Genomic DNA, 16,878 nt, shown 5'->3' with positions numbered 1-16,878 from the left:
ATTTTACAGATGATGTTCAGTAAGCTTTAGAATTTTCAGCATTTCAGGAAAGGTTTGCAGCATGTTTTATTTTAGTATTGTGCATTATTCTGTTGCAACGTGGTTTTTGGATAATGATTTATGGTTGAAGTTTTACACTGTGTTTTGTGGTGTATAGTCACTGAGCATGCCAAATAAACAAGTACGGTCATTCTAAGAAGCCAATGAAAATGTAACATCTACAAGTTTTAGTAGTAATTAACAAATAGTTTAGAACTTGTGTTGTTTAAAGGTTGCATTTAGAGATGGCCCGTATTTTGATGAAGTCTTGGGTGAGACTAACGTGCTCAATTTTTATCTTTACCAAATCTCTATTTCAATCAACATTTGGACCTTCTTGCTGGCATTGTTTGTGTGTGTTACCGGTTCATTTACAATGCTCTAACAGTCATAACAACCTACCTACCCCATGGTTACAGTGTAACCATAACAGAAAACCTCATGCACTGGATATCCACTACCTTCACAGAGGAAACCATTGTCCTAGGTAATTTCAACCTAGACTGGCTTACATGCTCATCTGACAATCCCTCTAATTTCATAAACCTTTATAATTTCACCCAAACAATTCAGTCTCCAACCCGTGTAGACAAACCTTTTTTTTTTTTTTTTTTTTTTTTTTTAAGTTCATCCTCGACTGGATTCTCATTAATAATTCTATCATACTGCTGGTTGCCTTTCAGACACCCTTAGTGACCATTAACCTATTTTCATCCTTCGATCAGAATTACACCATCCCAACACTATCACTTTCAAACTCATTCGCAACAAGAAAAAATGTTGCCTCCTCTAACACTCTTCTCCAGCAAGTATGACTGATGCCCTTTAAAAACACTCCATCTTGATCTTGCAGTACCTTATTTTAACAATGTTTTTTATACAGTGCACTTAATTTGGCCCCCTTTAGAAAAAATCATACCAAATCCAAACACGTACCATGGTTAACTAGCAACACCAAACCCTTAACTCAAAAATCGCCACCTAAAACCCAGCAAACCTTCCACCCCACCCCCTACGCCAAAGATAACCTAGCCTCACAATTAACTCACATTTCATCAACTCTGTTACATTCCTCATATAAAACGATCCAAATTAACCTCTAACCATACTTGTAGCTAGTCTGGACTGGTGAAAGGTATGGGAACATCAGAATGTGTCTTACTAAGCTTAAACCCTCATCCCCTGCTGACCTTCTCACAAAAAAATGTTTTACAGCTATCTGCTTCATCTGCCTGCTATCCTATCAAATCGCTCCATGTCTGACAATTACATCCCCACCATCTGGAAAATCTCTCATATCATACCTCTCCACAAAGGTGGCCATCCCATTGCTCTCATCTCTCCCCCCCCTGCAACTTTTTGATTACTTATTTAAAAATATATATATATATATATATATATATATATATATATATATATATATATATATATATATAGTGTTTAATAGTATAGTGTTAGGATTCTGGTTAGTTAGATTCTTAGAACGTTAAATACTTCCTTTTCTTCAGGTCTTTGGCCTTTCTTTTGGCATGACAGGGCTCTGTCAGCAGTTTTGTGTGTGTTTGATATATATATATATATATATATATATATATATATATATATATATATATATATACACACACACACAGTTAGAGTGGTAGTTATATATACTTAGCTAATAGTAGTTGTTTATTAGACTTTTAAAACTCTATATTTAGCGTGATTTAGTAGACTGTTAAGATATATACATTTATACATATCTTTCACTATATCATAGTGTGTATTGTTGTTAAACCATGTCTGAAAAACAAAAATCAGGGTTTAAAAGGTGAGTGTGGTCAGAAAATGTCTGTTACAATCACTCCACCTGAGTCTACTGCTTAGAGCACACCTCTTGTAGGTGTACCGAGCCTATCTGCCATTCCTTTAGCGCCAGGGTCCTCCTGGAAAGGCGCAGGAAATTGGTGGATAGAGGACTTCTAAAACCTGAATTTCAGGCTTCTTTAGATAAGGCTGACACCTCTTCCAAGGCTTCGAAGGGGTCGAAGTCTTCCAAAGGATCCTCGGAGCCCAAGTTATCGGCTCAGAATTCCTCAAGCATGGTCCGTGCATCGGCTCCACAGTCCTTGGAGCCATATATAGAGTCCTTGCCTCGGGGTCCAGTTGTGGAACCAATATTGGAGACCCCTCAGTCTCCAATTCTTCAATCGGTTCCATCTTCAGCCCCTTTGACCCATCCCTCGACTTATTCTTCCAGGCTTTCCGATGTGGATCTGGACCGAGTGGTTAAGAGGCTCTTAGAGAACCTGGCCCTGGCCAAAATTGCTATCTGCTTCGAGCCACTCTGCTTTGAAGACTGAAATGCCCCCCTTGGCTTCTCCACCTCCTCCTCTAAAGCCAATCGAGCGTTCGGAGCAGGGTCAAACGGAACAGATATTGGTAGAACCCTTGGAGCTGAGGTTTGATCCTCCTCCCTCGGCCCCATCGACCTTGATCTCCTTGGTTCCAACAGAGGAATCTTGGGGCCGACAGTCCCTCGCCGGCTCCGGAGTGGAGAGTCTAACCGATACTTCGGTTCCGACTCTTCCACTTGGGGCTTCGGCGCAGGTGGCCTCGGCTCTGTCCTCTGGATTGGAGCGGAGGGTCTCGGTCCGGGGACAGCTGCCGGTCTCTTCAGAGCTGACTGACTTCTCGGACCAGGATTCTGGTGCCTTCGATGCCATGAGGAAGGTCATGGCTGCCAAGACCACTACCTCCTCGGATCTGTCTTCACCTTCCCCAAAGGGGCCTCGTTCTACCTCTTCCCCACAAAGCATTGAGATCCAGGGCCTCTGGTATCCCCATTGGGTGACCCCTCCTCTCTGGGAACTTCACCGGACGCCCCCACCGATGAAGTCCCAAGAAAAAGATTGTGCAAGAGGAGGCACCTGGATTCCCCACAGGAATCTCTAACATCGGATACCGACTTGGAGGAATCAGAAGTGTCCCCACGGTCCCCCTCAGATGATGTCTCCTTCGCAGACATATTGGAAATCTTAAGGCAGAGGGGTGATTGGCAGTCCCTTGCCCCTTCCGAGGACGAGTCGGTTCTCCTGAAGGCCTTCGGATCTCAACCATCCACCTCCTGGGTTACGCCACCCTTCGATGAGCTGATGGAACTGGTTGCTCGAAGGGCGAGGGAATCCCCTGACTCAGTTGAACCGGTCCCATGGAGGCCCAATAAATTTATTACTTCCCCCACCGACAAGGCCTTTCTTACAAAAGGAGTCCCAGTTGATGCCATGGTGGTGGCGGCGGCCACCAAGAAAGAGATGTCTGAAACCTCTTCGGCTGTCCATCCTCCTAATAGAGATTCTAGGACGATGGACAGATATGGGAAATGCATATTTAGTTCTGCAGCATTTTCCATGAGGTCGCTCAACTACCTGACACATTTTACCCGCCTTCAACGAGATCTCCTAAAAAAGCTGGGAGGTACTCTTCAGGGTAATACAGCTGATGCAGTCTCGGAAAAGGTGACTGCACAACTCAACACCCTCAATTCAATAGTAAACTCATCCATGCGCCTCATTTCATATGCGGCCGATGGATCGAGTAGGGCAGCAGGCTCAGTGATAGCTCTTCGGAGGCAATCCTGGATGCGCCTTTGCGGAAGCCTTTAAATCTTCATTTGTCAATACCCCATTCGACGGGTCCGCCTTGTTCGGACCCAAAGTTAAGGAGACATTTACTAGGTGTGAACAGGAAGGGAAGACTGTCTGCTGTAGGGGTCTGCTTTTCCACTCCAACCAGACCGTACCCCAAAGGGCAACTAAGTGGAAAAATGTGGTTCTGAAAACCTCAAGGAGCTTTCCAAAACACACCTACCGATACCCCCTCTAGAGGCAGAGGAGGGGGCAGAAATGGAAGACGCCATCCAAACGGCAGAGGCAGTCCGCAGAACCAGGGTGACAGGGACCAGTTCTCTGGTAAGCCCCATCAGTGAAGGAAGCCCGGCTGTCCTACTCTGGATGCAGTCAGGGGTCGCTTGGCTTTATACCCAGACACCTGGCTAAACATTACAATGGACTCTTGGGTAAAAAGCATCATTACCAGAGGTTATTACATCCCCTTTATAAACCCCCCACGTATATGTACAAGGATCCCACATACCACCCAGTCTGAGAAAATTAGCAGCCGTAGAAATCAAAAAGCTGCTAGGCGAGAGTCATCCAGCCAGTCCCGGCGGACCAAATAGGATCCGGAACTTACTCAAGGTTCTTTTTAGTTCCAAAGAAAATCGGGGACTGGAGGCCCATACTAGACCTCCGCAAACTCAACACCTTCGTCAAGAAGGAAAAGTTCCGGATGGTCACGCTGCAGTCGATTCTCCCGTTCTTATCAACGGGCGATTGGATGTGCTGTATACATCTCAAGGATGCTTACTACCACATCAGAATGGACATATCATCCAGCGATCACTTCTGTTTCTGGCTGGGAGCCAATCATTACCAATTCAGAGCCCTGCCCTTTGGCCTCACCACAGCCCCCAGGGTGTTCACCAAATGTATGGCAGTGGTCACGGCTCACCTGAGACTGTTGGGATTCTGAGTGTTTCCATATCTGGACGACTGGCTCCTCACCGCCACCTCCAGGCATCAACTAATCCAAACAAGAGACTACACCATAGACCTTTGTTCCCAGTTGGGCATAACCCTAAACTTCGAAAAATCTGCGTTATCGCCCTCGCAGCATATTACATTTGTAGGGGCAGAACTGGACACAGTCAACGCAAGGATCAGGTTGCCCCAATCAAGAATCGTAACTCTAAAAAAAATCAAGTATCCAGTCTCTTAGCCTGCAACAAAGCACCAGTGTCCCAGATACTACAACTCTTAGGAACCATAGCAGCCACATTGATAGCAGTCCCATTAGGCCACATGCACATACGAATACTCCAGTGGTTACTCTTCGCACAATGGTCTTACCAACAATTACCCATGTCTCACGAGATCAGGTTAACCAATCTTTGCAAGAAGGATCTCAGCTGGTGGTTGAACAGCGACCCAAGTGATAATGGGTCGTCCCTTCATTCTTCCCCAAGCCACAGTGACCACGGATGCTTCCCTGACGGGGGGGGGGGCTATTTCAGGGAAAGACTGTCCAAGGCATTCTGTCAATCATAGAAACACACTTGCATATAAATGTCCTAGAGCTGACAGCAGTGTTCCTAACGTTGCAACACTTTCACGACTCTCTTCCTCCAGGCACAATTACTATCCAGACGGACAACATGTTGGTTGTCTGGTACATCAACAAACAAGGGGGAACAAGATCATACCCGTTATGCGGGGAGGCCTTAAGGATTTGGCAATGGGCTGTATCCAACAGACGCTTTCTGATAGCAAAGCACATCCCGGGGTCATCCAACATGATAGCAGACAAACTAAGTAGAGCCATCCTTTTGCCCCACGAGTGGTCTCTCATACAGGTAGCGGACAACATTTTCCACAGATGGGGCCAGCCTTGCTGCGACCTGTTTGCATCTCTGACGAATGCCAAATGCAGCAGCTACTTTGCCCTTTATCCCCCACCAGGGGACGCGCTCGTACACGATTGGCCCCCTGGCCTCCTATATGCCTTTCCACCAATACCCCTAATTCCCAAATTCATGCCGAAAGCCAAAAGTCTGGGAAGGACTGTGATCTTGATAGCGCCGTCTTGGCCTCAACAGATTTGGTTTCCCTTCCTGCGGAAGTATCAGCTGGAAGAACCATGGATTCTGGACCCAGTGCCGGATCTTCTGACTCATTCGTTGGGAGTTCTCCATCCCTCCCTCACTTCCCTAAGACTGACAGCTTGGCTGCTCCAATTCCCACATTAGCCAGGTCACAAGATTTGTCTGCTGCGGTCCTACACATTATAATTTCCTCCCAAACTATCCACCAGGAAGCTATATAATAGCAAATGGAAACGGTTTGTTCACTGGGCTTCTCAACATATCACTGACCCTTATGTAGCACTTGTCCATACCATCTTAGAGTTCTTGTCTTCCTTGTTCCATGATGGCGTGGCTGCTGCCACCATTAGAGTTCAATTGGCTGCTATCTCAAACTTCCATGTAGGCTTTAACGGCTCCAACGTTATGTCGCACAGACTATGTAAAGCATTCTTAATAAAGGAACCTGTCACCTATTAGGCATCCTGTCTACCCCTGGAATTTGAATCTGGTTTTATCCCAACTGATGCTCGCCCCCTTTGAACCTTCTTCATCTTGCCATTTTAAGTTTTTGTCTTAGAAAACTTTATTCCTGGTAACCATTACATCTGCACGTAGGGTCTCCGAACTTCAGGCCTTGTCTTCCAAACCCCCATACTTTATTTTTCACCCTGATAGGGTATCCCTCAGGACTAATCCTACCTTTCTTCCCAAGATCGCTTCAGAAAATAACATATCAGTCCATTGAGTTCCCAACCTTCTTCAAACACCATACCAACAAACTGGAATATATGTTACACAAGCTTGATGTACATAGACAACTGAGGTTCTAGTCTAGATTGGCTGAAATCCTTCGTTCTATCGGATCAACTCTTCGTTTCTTATGCAGACAATAAGAAAGGTTTCGCAGTGTCAAAAACCACACTATCCAAGTGTCTCTCTGACTGCATCAGATTCATTTATGCTTCCACGAATCAACCATTAGAAACTAACATCAAAGCCCATTCTACACGAGCTGTTTCTACATCAATGGCTCATGCAGCTTGCTTGCCTTTAGATACCATTTGTGCAGCTGCCACATGGTCAAACCCTGACACGTTTATTACTCATTACAAAGTGGATAGGACCTCCAGGGACAGGGCTACGTTTGGTTCCACTGTGCTCAGGAATGTTCTCCCGTGAGCCACCCAGGGTTAGGGTGCTTGGGACGCAACCCACATGCAAGAACAAACTGCGAGATAGAAAGTACAGTTTTGTACCTACCATAAATGTAGATGTTCGAGTGCTCATACAGCTGCAGTCATAACAGACTGGTTATCCTGCCGTCGGGCGGGTCCTCGGTCGGCCGAATTCCAAAGTCTAGGTCCGGCGTCGGTTGTCGTCGCTTCCTCCCTGATGTCAGTGCGGCAGGGGTATAAAAGAGGCAGCCAACGCCATTTTCTTCAGTTTTTCTTGCCCCAGATGTCAGGTGCCCCCAGAAGGAAGGCAAACATAATGTTATGCAAAAATGCAATGTAGATAAATCAAAAACCGTAGTTGCAAGCAAATACACCATAAAAGAGTACCCCAAAAGGTTATATGAAAAGGGTTTTGTCATAAGGCCTGTCTTAAGAGGGGTTGGAGGGAGCGAAACCTGGACTGCAGCTGTATGAGCACTCTAACATCTACATTTATGGTAGGTACAAAACTGTACTATGTTCATCGTGCATACAGCTGCAGTCATAACAGATGGGTAGAATCCCAAAGCTAAGTAAGGGTGGTAGGCACTAAGTGGAACTAGGAGGGGCTAGGATGCCCTGCAGGACTGCTATGGCAAAGCCCGCTCTAGATTTAGAGTATAGTGGGAGGTGATAGTGCTTGGAGAAAGTGTGCACTGAACTCCAGGTGGCTGCTTCCAAAATATCCTTGGTAGGGACCCCCCTGAGGAAGGCTGCAGAGGTAGCTGTGGCTCTGGTGGAGTGGGATCTGATGCATGCAGGCACAGTTTTTCCATGAAATGAGTAACAAAAGTGTATGCAGTTGGGCTATCCATTTTGAAATTGTCTGTTTGGAAATAGCCTTTCCTTGAGCACCTGCAGCATAGGACACAAAGAGTTGCTCAGATTTCCTGAATGGCTTTGTCCTGTCCAAATAATAACGAAGTTGTCTGTGAATGTCCAAGGAATGTAGTAGTCTTTCCCCTTTGTTTTGTGGATTAGGATAAAAAGTAGGTAAGTAGAAGCTACACTGGATACTACCTTTGGCATAAAGGTAGAGTTGGTTCGTAAGGAAACTCTGTCCTGATGGAAAATGATGAATGGTTGTGCAGCCATGAGGGCCTGTAGCTCCGAAACCCTGCGAGCTGAGGTGATAGCCAGAAGAAAGGCCGTTTTCCATGACAAGTACTGTAACTCTGATGAAGAAGCTGGCTCGAAGGAAGGAAGGGTCAGCTTTTCCAATACGAAGTTTAGGTCCCAAGCAGGGACTGGTAGTTTACTTGGGGGTTTTATATTCTTTGACCCTCTGAGGAACTGCCTTAAGAGAGGATGAGAGAATAAAGGAGGGTCTGTGTTGTACTGTGCAGAAATGGCTGAAGCGTGGATCTTGATGGTGGGGAAGGAAAGTCCATTGTTTAACATCTCAGCTAGGTACTGTAAAATTTGAGGTATATTTATTACCCAAGGATTCTGTCCCTTGATTCCAGGCACAAAATCGTTTCCATTTGGCGGAGTAGGCCTTTCTAGTAGAAGGTCTTCTGGCCTCCAAGATGACATCCTGCACCTCCTTGGAGAGGAGAAACTGTTGGGAAATCAAGGAATTCTCCATGCAGCTAGATTTAGAGTTTTGAGATGGCTGTGAAGAGTTTTGTAGTTGTGCTGGGACAACAGATGAGGGACTAGAGGTAGGATCCATGGTGGGGAATGTGTCAGGCTCTTCGGGAGCGGATACCAGTGTTGCCTTGGCCAGTCTGGAGCAATGAGAATCATTTTCGGCCTCTCTGCTCTGGCTTTTAATAGAACTTTGGGCAGCAGAGGAAGAGGTGGGAAGGCATAGACTGTCAATGTTGCCCAATTGAAGGAAAGTGCGTCCACTTTCCAAGCCTGCGGACGATAGGTCCTTGAACAAAATTTTTTCAACTGGCAATTTCTGTGGGTAGCAAAGAGATCTATGTCTGGCTGTCCCCATGCCTGAGTTATCTTTGTGAAAAATTGAGGATGCAACTTCCATTCGTGTGGATCTGTCATATTTCTGCTTAGGTTGTCTGCCAGTGTGTTTTCCTTCCCTGGCAGGAATTGTGCCTGTAGTTGAATTTTCAATTCCAGCGCTGTGTTCCATAGGGTCATGGCTTGCCTGCACAGGGGGTATATGAATGAGTTCCCCCCTGTTTGTTTATGTACCACATCACTGTGGTGTTGTCTGTCCTTATCAATAGCTGGCCTGGATGCAGTAGGTCTTTGAAGGTCATAATAGCCTTTTGCACGGCTAGCATTTCCTTTTGGTTGATGTGAAGGAGCTTCTCTTTTCGTGCCCATTTTCCCTGAATGCACTGATTTGTCATGTGTGCTCCCCAGGCGTAGTCTGAGGCGTGTGTTGTGATGATTTGAGTTGCTTGAGGTACACAGAAAGGAAGACTTGTGTTTCTTTGGCAAGCTTGAGCCCACCACATAAATTCCTTTTGAAGGCATGGAATGAGTGGTATAATTGCTTCCAAGCTGTGGCTGTGTTGAGACCATACGTTTTTTAGGTACCATTGAAGTTTCCTTATGTGCAGCTTTGCACATGGGATAAGTAGGATGCACGATGCCATGAATCCCAGAGCCTGCAGGACTTTCCTTGCAGTTAGCCTGGTGTAAGTTGCCATTTTTCTGAAGTATTGAGACAGTTGCCCTTGCTTGTCTGGCGTAACGTAGGCCATCTGGGTGGTTGTATCCAAGTTGGCACCCAGGAAAATTATTTGTTGAGAGGGTATTAGTTTTGATTTCTTTTTGTTGACTGTGTATCCCAGGAAGTTCAACAGTTTTATTACAAATGCCAGGTGCTGCAGTAGTATGTCCTTACTGTCCGCTTGGATCAGGCAGTCGTCCAGATATGGGTAGATTTGTATCCCTTGTAGTCTGCAGAAGGCGATTACTGATGCCAGGCATTTCGTAAACACTCTGGGCGCAGTAGATAAGCCAAAGGGCAATGCAGAGAATTGGTAATGGGTTGAACCTGCAAGAAATCTGAGGTATCTTCTGCAATCTTGTCTGATAGGGACATGCAGGTATGCCTCCTTGAGGTCCAATGTTACCAGCCAAGACTCCTTGCCCAGCATGGGAAGAAGCTGCTGTAATGTGAGCATCTTGAATTTTGGCACCTGTAGATATGTGTTTAGGATGGATAGGTCTAAGATAGGTCTCCAATCTTTGTCTTTCCTTGGTACCAGAAATAGTCTGGAATGAAACCCTTGACCTTGTTCTTTTGCAGGTACCTCTTGAATTGCTTTCATGTCCATGAGAGCTGAAATTTGTTTTTGTGCCTCTGCCCTTTGATTTTGTGGCAGGTTTGGCATGCCTCTCATTTTTGGAAGGGTGTGAAAGTGGAACCTGTAGCCTCTGTCTATAATGTCCAGAATCCATTTGTCTTTTGTAACAATATGCCAATTTTTTGAGAATAATGTCAGTTTTCCGCCCAAAGGTGCTGCCATTAAAGCTTTGCTTGGCATGTGTAGGGGGAAGTCATTGTGTCTGTTTTCTAAAAGACTGTGATCTATCTTCTCCACCTCTTGGGGTTGGTGCTTGCCACTGTCTGGCTCTGAAAGATCCTTGAGGTTGCCCTCTACCCCTTGGACGCCTGTATCTGCCCCTTTGAGGTCTGTCTATGGCTGGAAAGGACTAATTTTTTGAAGGCCAGTTTCTGCTGAAATGTGGAGGCTGTACCTGTAGGAAATCTTTCACTGTTTGCATTGATTTCGCTTTTTCCTCCATTTTCTTTAGCACCTCCTCTGCTTTAACACCAAACAATACATCTTTTTGAAGAGGTGCATCTAATAATTTAGCTTTGACATGATCTGGTAAGGTTTGCTCTTTGAGGCAAGCATGCCTATGTATAACAGACCCCGTAACAGAAGCTCTACATGAGGCCTCTAAAGCATCAAAACCACACTGCAAGGTATGTTTACCCACTTGCTCTGCACCATGCAACAAATCCTGCAACTCTCTTAAATCTGGTTGTGTCATTTTGCTTTTCAGCTGAGATATCAAAAACTATTGATACTTTAACATATGGAACTGACAGTTTAATGCCCTCATGGTTAAAGTGGCCGAGGTGTACACCTTTTCCCCCCACCTTTCTAAAGATCTGGAATCTCTCTCTGAAGGTAATGGGTTTTTAGCAGTAGAGGCCTTAATTCCCTTGGGACCCTGTGAAATAGTTTCTGGATCAGCAGTATGGCTTTTATATAGGGACTGGTGAGAATCAGGAACCCGGTAATACCTGTCTGGTTTAACAGGAGCTGGAGGCAAAGAATCAGGATTAAGGCTGGCTTCTGTGTACACATCATCCAATATATCTAAAACAGGAGGGATAGCCAAGGGCCTATGCTGGGGGAGCAGAAGAAATTCCCTGAGCCTTTTCTTGGAATCTGAGTAATCTTGGCCTTCCCAGTGAAAGTGTTCCCTCAATGTATGCAGGGTTTCCCCAAAAGAGAAGTCCTCAGGGAGGGAGACCGAGGGAATAGACTCCTCTGCATCAGAGTCTTCGAATGGAGAATAGGCACAATCCTGGTCCTCAGTAGTTCTGAGGTAATAGAAGCTTGATCTGAGGAAGGGTAGTCTTCCTCTAATCTGGGCCTTTTGTCAGAAGGGGGTTGAGAACCCCTGATAAGAGTAATCAAATCCTCAGCCATTTTAAGCATCTGTTTTTTAGGCATGGTGCCTTGAGAGGGTGTCTGAGGAACCTGTTTTTTTGGTTTTCATGGCTGTTTTAGATTTAGTGAAGGCTTTAATAGAGAAGGAGGAAGGCCTGAAGACCCCTTGAGAAATGGCAGGCCTGTCTAAAGTCTGAGTTTCCCCGCCAGGAGTGGCGTCGGTATCTGTAGTAGGAATGGGGGCCGAGGAGCCTGCGACCTCTGGTACTGAAGACACCGGTAATGCATTGTCGTCGGTACTCAGGGGCTGCGTAGGCGCCTCTGAGTACCGGAGAACCGGAAGTCGGCCTTAGCGTGGTATCAGTAGGTGGTGCGGACCTCGTATGCTGGTCCTTATCTTTGCGTTTTTTGCTCAAAACTGGAGTTGGAGTATCCGACATAATATAATTAAATTTTTTGCCAAAAAAGTGAAGGGCGAACTCCGCCCAACGCTTAGTAGTGCGTTTGTTGAATCTAGCACAAAAACGGCAGGCCGAGACGTCGTGGTCTGATCTTAAGCAAGGTATACAGTAAGAGTGGAAATCCTTATGCGGTATTTGCTTCCCACATGAAATGCAATTATTAACTTTGTCTGACATCGGTCTGAGGCAAGAAAAGTTTCCCCAATCGGGTACTTAGCTTTCAAGAAGACTTCGGCTGAAATACTTTCGTAAATCTCAGGAGCTGGCCGACCAGCACTTGCGAACTGCTTCTGCTTCGGGCACTGCGCGGCAAGAAAGATGGGAGAAAATGGCGTCAGCTGCCTCTTTTATACCCCTGTCGCACTGACGTCAGGGAGGAAGCGACGACAACTGACGCCGGACCTAGACTTTGGAATTCGACCGACCGAGGACCCGCCTGACGGCAGGATAACCCGTCTGTTATGACTGCAGCTGTATGCACGATGAACATCAACTTCACATAAAGAAGTTATGTCCTTGCCATAACGTTCCATGTGAGTTGTTCATCTTGCCTTTTGTTCTTACATTCCCGCCCACCTTCCCCCTCCAGTCGAGATGGTTGACTTGGAGGATTGGTTCAGTTGTCAGTCTGTTAATACATTCCTACTTTTCTTGTTTCCTTTTACTGTTATAATTATCTAAACAGGTAGACTCCATAGTCTTATTCTGTCGGTAGGCTGTCTTGGTTACAGCACACTAGATCTGGGGATGTACAGTAGAGCATCATGGGATATACACTAGGTCTCGAGCTTCTGAGAGTCTGAGCTTGAAAAGCGGCCGATTCGGAGCCGAGGGACCGGCTCCGCCCCACGTGTAAGAACAAAAGGCGAGATGAACAATTCACATGGAACGTTATGGTAAGGACATAACTTCTTTTTTTCCCACACACATTAAACACATTTTGCACTTTCGTGTCTCTAGTATTATGGGACTTCCTCATGGATATGCGGATTTATGGCGACTTGGTATCATTGGTTTCACCACTGGCTGTGTCCTTGGCTGTCCATCTCTAAAGCAAATAAAAAATGCTTAAAATAATCAAAGCTTCCTGGGGCCATTTCCTCCCTGTACTTCAGCATTTAGTTTGCCAAAACAAAAAAAAGATATGCTGAGCATGATGGAAGGGTGGGGGGATTGTTTATCAGTACACCTGGGCTTTGTGGGTCAGGCAGTCATATCTGCAGTCAAATCCTAGGGGTTACTTAAGATGGACCTAAAGGATAAAGCTTGTAAAGAAATCCCATTTTTGTTTAACATGCCTTCAGCACTGGTGAAGAATGCAGACAAATTAGAGTGTCAGTAGGATGTCTTTTGAAGTTGGGGACTGTTAACTGCAGCACTTTTTTTTTTTTTTATAGGTGCAAAAGATGACACTGTACGCCTCTGGGATTCTGTGAAAGCTGTTGAAGACTTGGAGACAGATGATTTTACCACATTAACTGGCCATATAAATTTGACAGAAAATTCACAAGAATTGATACTGGGGACTTATATGACAAAATCAACACCTATAGTACATCTCCATTTTTCACGAAGAAATCTCCTCCTCGCAGTTGGAGCATTCAACCCCCAATAAGCACTTAATTTTTCAGGTAGTTTCTCCTGGTTGCTGCTGAACAGAAGCTTTGAATGCCTTACAGATTACATTTTCTATACTGCACTGAAACAGTGTACAGTAGAAAAGGGTTATTGCTACATTTTACGTAGCACCACAAAAGGTTATGAAATGAAGATGTGATGCTAATCTAAAGGTAGACCAGACAAACTGTTCCTACCTGCGCTGTTTTTCTTTAACTACATTTTTGTAGTCAGTGACTTCCAACTGCAGAGTACACAGGGGTGTTAAGTAGCTGGCGTGCGGAACATTTAAGACTGGTGCTAACCTACATCAGTTACCCATCAGTTGTGTACTGCAATGCAGAACTGTTCAGAAATTACTGTGGCTATAGGTACATAGTCAGGTTGACATTGTGCTTTCCAAGAAATGGCCAAATTGCAAAATTTCTAAATTTGAGCACTTCATAAGTGTGCATTAAGGGATGCAATAACTTGTAAATACCTACGTATTATAGAACCATGTTAGTTTCTCCATCTGTAACAAAATGTGCACTGCTGAAAGAATGGCTGAAGTGTTAAAATATGAAGTAAAGACTACTAGTTGCTTGCTATTAAAGTAGTGCTACACTTGAAAAGCTTATCTACTAAACATGAGTTGGAGAGACTTGATTGATCAGGTAAAGTTAAACAGATTTTAAAACACTCCCATTACTGCAGTGTTCTTCCTTCAAAGCTTGGGTACTGGAGAGAAAAAAGGACCACAACCCCACCACAAAACGTGTCTGTTAATGGGTAAATGCCCAGTTTTAAATTATTAATTTTACCATTTTTATAGTTTTGTATACTGAAGGTAAAATGAATAAAAACAGGAATTGGTGTGGATTAGCATTCTTTATTTCTTTTCAATAACTTAGCATTTGATCAGCAGCCACTCTGATGTGTGAAGATTCTGGAAGAACCACCGCCTAAACAGTCCTAAAAAGGATGAAGAAACAGTTTGTCAGTAATGAAGCTGGTCATAAATTACTTGAAACATTTAACTGCAACAAAAAATGTGACATCTTGGCTGTTCTGACTTTAATGTGTGCTAATTATTCTAATACTTAAACTACAAACTGAGATCAGATAGCTTTTCAATTTCCATAACATGCTCACTAAATAGAAATAAAATGACCAAGAGTCTACTGTAGAAAAACTTACAACTTAAGTGAATATCAGCTCCTGCTGCAAAGTAACATCTGAGGTAATAAATAGTTCAAAATGATTTTAAAACATAGTACCACAAATGCACAATTTCTACAAATACCACGAGTACCAAAACGCAACAGCATATGTGTATTACTTGTGTTGGGAATCAAAGGTGTACTGTACTGCAGTCTTTATCCAGGACAGAAACATTACCATTCAGTGACTGACATGATTTTTAATCCACAAAAAATAAGCACAGCAAGCTGATCACAATTAAACTAGAGTCTGTTGGGAAGGTGAGGAAGGAAGTCAAGGGGCCTTATAAAGCACCCTTAAGGCAAAACACAAATCAAAACAATATTAGTCATGTGTGATTCCATTGTGAGGCACACCAATCTCCCGCTCACAGCTGGATAAGGAAAGGGTTACGGTCAGCTGTCAGGATATGCCATACAACACATGCACTTAAGTCTGTCAACAGCAAGTACTGTTATGACTCGTAGTCCATGTTGGTGTGAATGACTTGAGATGCACATCTCTGGACTATGTGGAGACAGACATGACAGCTCTTGGACTGTGCGTCTCAGGCAGCCTTAAGCTCCATTCCTTCATCTAGGACGATGCCTCAATACAAAAAAAATTAAATGACTTCAACAATTGGCTTAGCTTCGGATGTCATCCTAAGGGGATTCACTGTCAGCCTGGGATGACATAATTGACAGACCTTGATGCTTTACCAGAGATGGGCTTCATCTGTCACAACTGGGATTTTGGCTATTGGCCAAGGCTCTTGCCACCCCATAGTGCCTTTTTTAGGCAGTGTCTTTCAATAACAAAACTTCCCAACTTAAAAACTCAATCTATAAACAACCTCAAGGATCTGCTGCTAAACGCTAGGAGTCTCAACACTAAACTGCACTCACCCTGGAAGACGCAGACATTTGTGCAGTCACAGAGATCTGGTTTAAGGCTGTGGACAGCACTCTAGCCATAATGGGTTACACCTCCTTCCACACATTCAGACCTCAAACAATGTGTAAAAACTAAAAGAGGCGGTCTGTCAATATTCATTAAAGATATAGACCTCCAAATTGGTTAACCAGTATGACTCCTGGGGATACTTCAGGTGTAATTAACTGTTGGTGGGATACCTATTCAAGTCATTGCCAGTTACAGCCCCCCCCCCCCCAATGAAGTCAGGACACCCACTCTGCCTATTTGGATCTATTTGACTCTATCAAGATACATCCAAACACTATGCTTTCGAGCAACTTTAACTACCCAACCACTGACTGGATAAATTACTCATGCTCAAACTTATTTGCCCAAAGGTTCCTTGACTTCATTAACTCTAATGCGGTAGACCAGCTCGTTGACACCCCCCCCAGGGATGCCAGCACCCTGGATCTGGTACTGGCCAATATGGGGCACCAATGTAGCACCCCCACTGTGAGGTCCTCCCTGGCAAGATCTGACCACATCTGTCACCTGAAGTAAATGTCACACCTAACCCCTCCCCGCAGCAACTAAAACCAAAGCAGCTTATAACCTTTTCCAGGATGGTATAAAACAGCTTCACTGCACCTCCTCCCTCAAGTAGAACAACTATGCAAAGCTCTACACTAATACTTCACACAAAACACTTGTATAACTGCATTGACTCGGCTGTGCCCAATAGGACTAAAACAAGCTCCTCAAGGAACAGCAAACCTCCTTGGTGGACAACTGCCATCAACAGGCAGTACAATAAGAGGAAGAAATTGCTGTCTAAGAATAAGAGGGAGCGAGCCCTCGTAAATTGGAAACACTCCATCCTCAGCTTATACAAGCAAGTAAGACTTCTTTTAATGTCCAAAGCAAACCAAGAGTCCAAATTAGCTTCCGTAACGAAGGACACCCACAAGGCATTCTGTAGTTATATCCATAACCTAAAAAGAAAGGCCCAGATTTGTGCAGAAGTGGTAGTTAATGATACCACATGTACCAAGCCTGTGGACATGGTTAACCTATTGGCAGACAGATTCTGTGAAAACTTCACTCCCCCTTCCCTCCACGCATACCCCATAACATCCCTACCTTCCATCTCT

At 44.6% G+C, this 16,878-nt stretch overlaps 2 protein-coding genes across 2 annotated transcripts in view; one reads left to right on the top strand and one right to left on the bottom strand.

The window, feature by feature from the left end:
* TAF5 (TATA-box binding protein associated factor 5) overlaps positions 1-14,491 on the top strand; it is a gene marked incomplete in the record, with an annotated part of 1,092,036 nt that extends 1,077,545 nt beyond the window's left edge. Inside the window, 1 exon segment of the mRNA XM_044056561.1 lies at positions 13,405-14,491. Coding sequence (XP_043912496.1) covers positions 13,405-13,622 — 218 coding nt within the window.
* The window catches only part of ATP5MK (ATP synthase membrane subunit k), a 124,265-nt gene continuing 121,862 nt past the window's right edge, over positions 14,476-16,878 (bottom strand). The window contains exon 4 of the mRNA XM_044056562.1: positions 14,476-14,578. The gene's annotated coding sequence lies outside the window, so the exon portion shown is untranslated. The remainder of the gene's footprint in view (positions 14,579-16,878) is intronic.

Source organism: Protopterus annectens, chromosome 14.part0 (genome assembly GCF_019279795.1).
Source record: "Protopterus annectens isolate FY-2018-M chromosome 14.part0, PAN1.0, whole genome shotgun sequence".
NCBI lineage: Eukaryota > Metazoa > Chordata > Ceratodontiformes > Protopteridae > Protopterus > Protopterus annectens.
The sequence above is the reverse complement of the archived record's forward strand: the minus strand, read 5'-3'. Positions and strand labels throughout refer to the sequence as shown.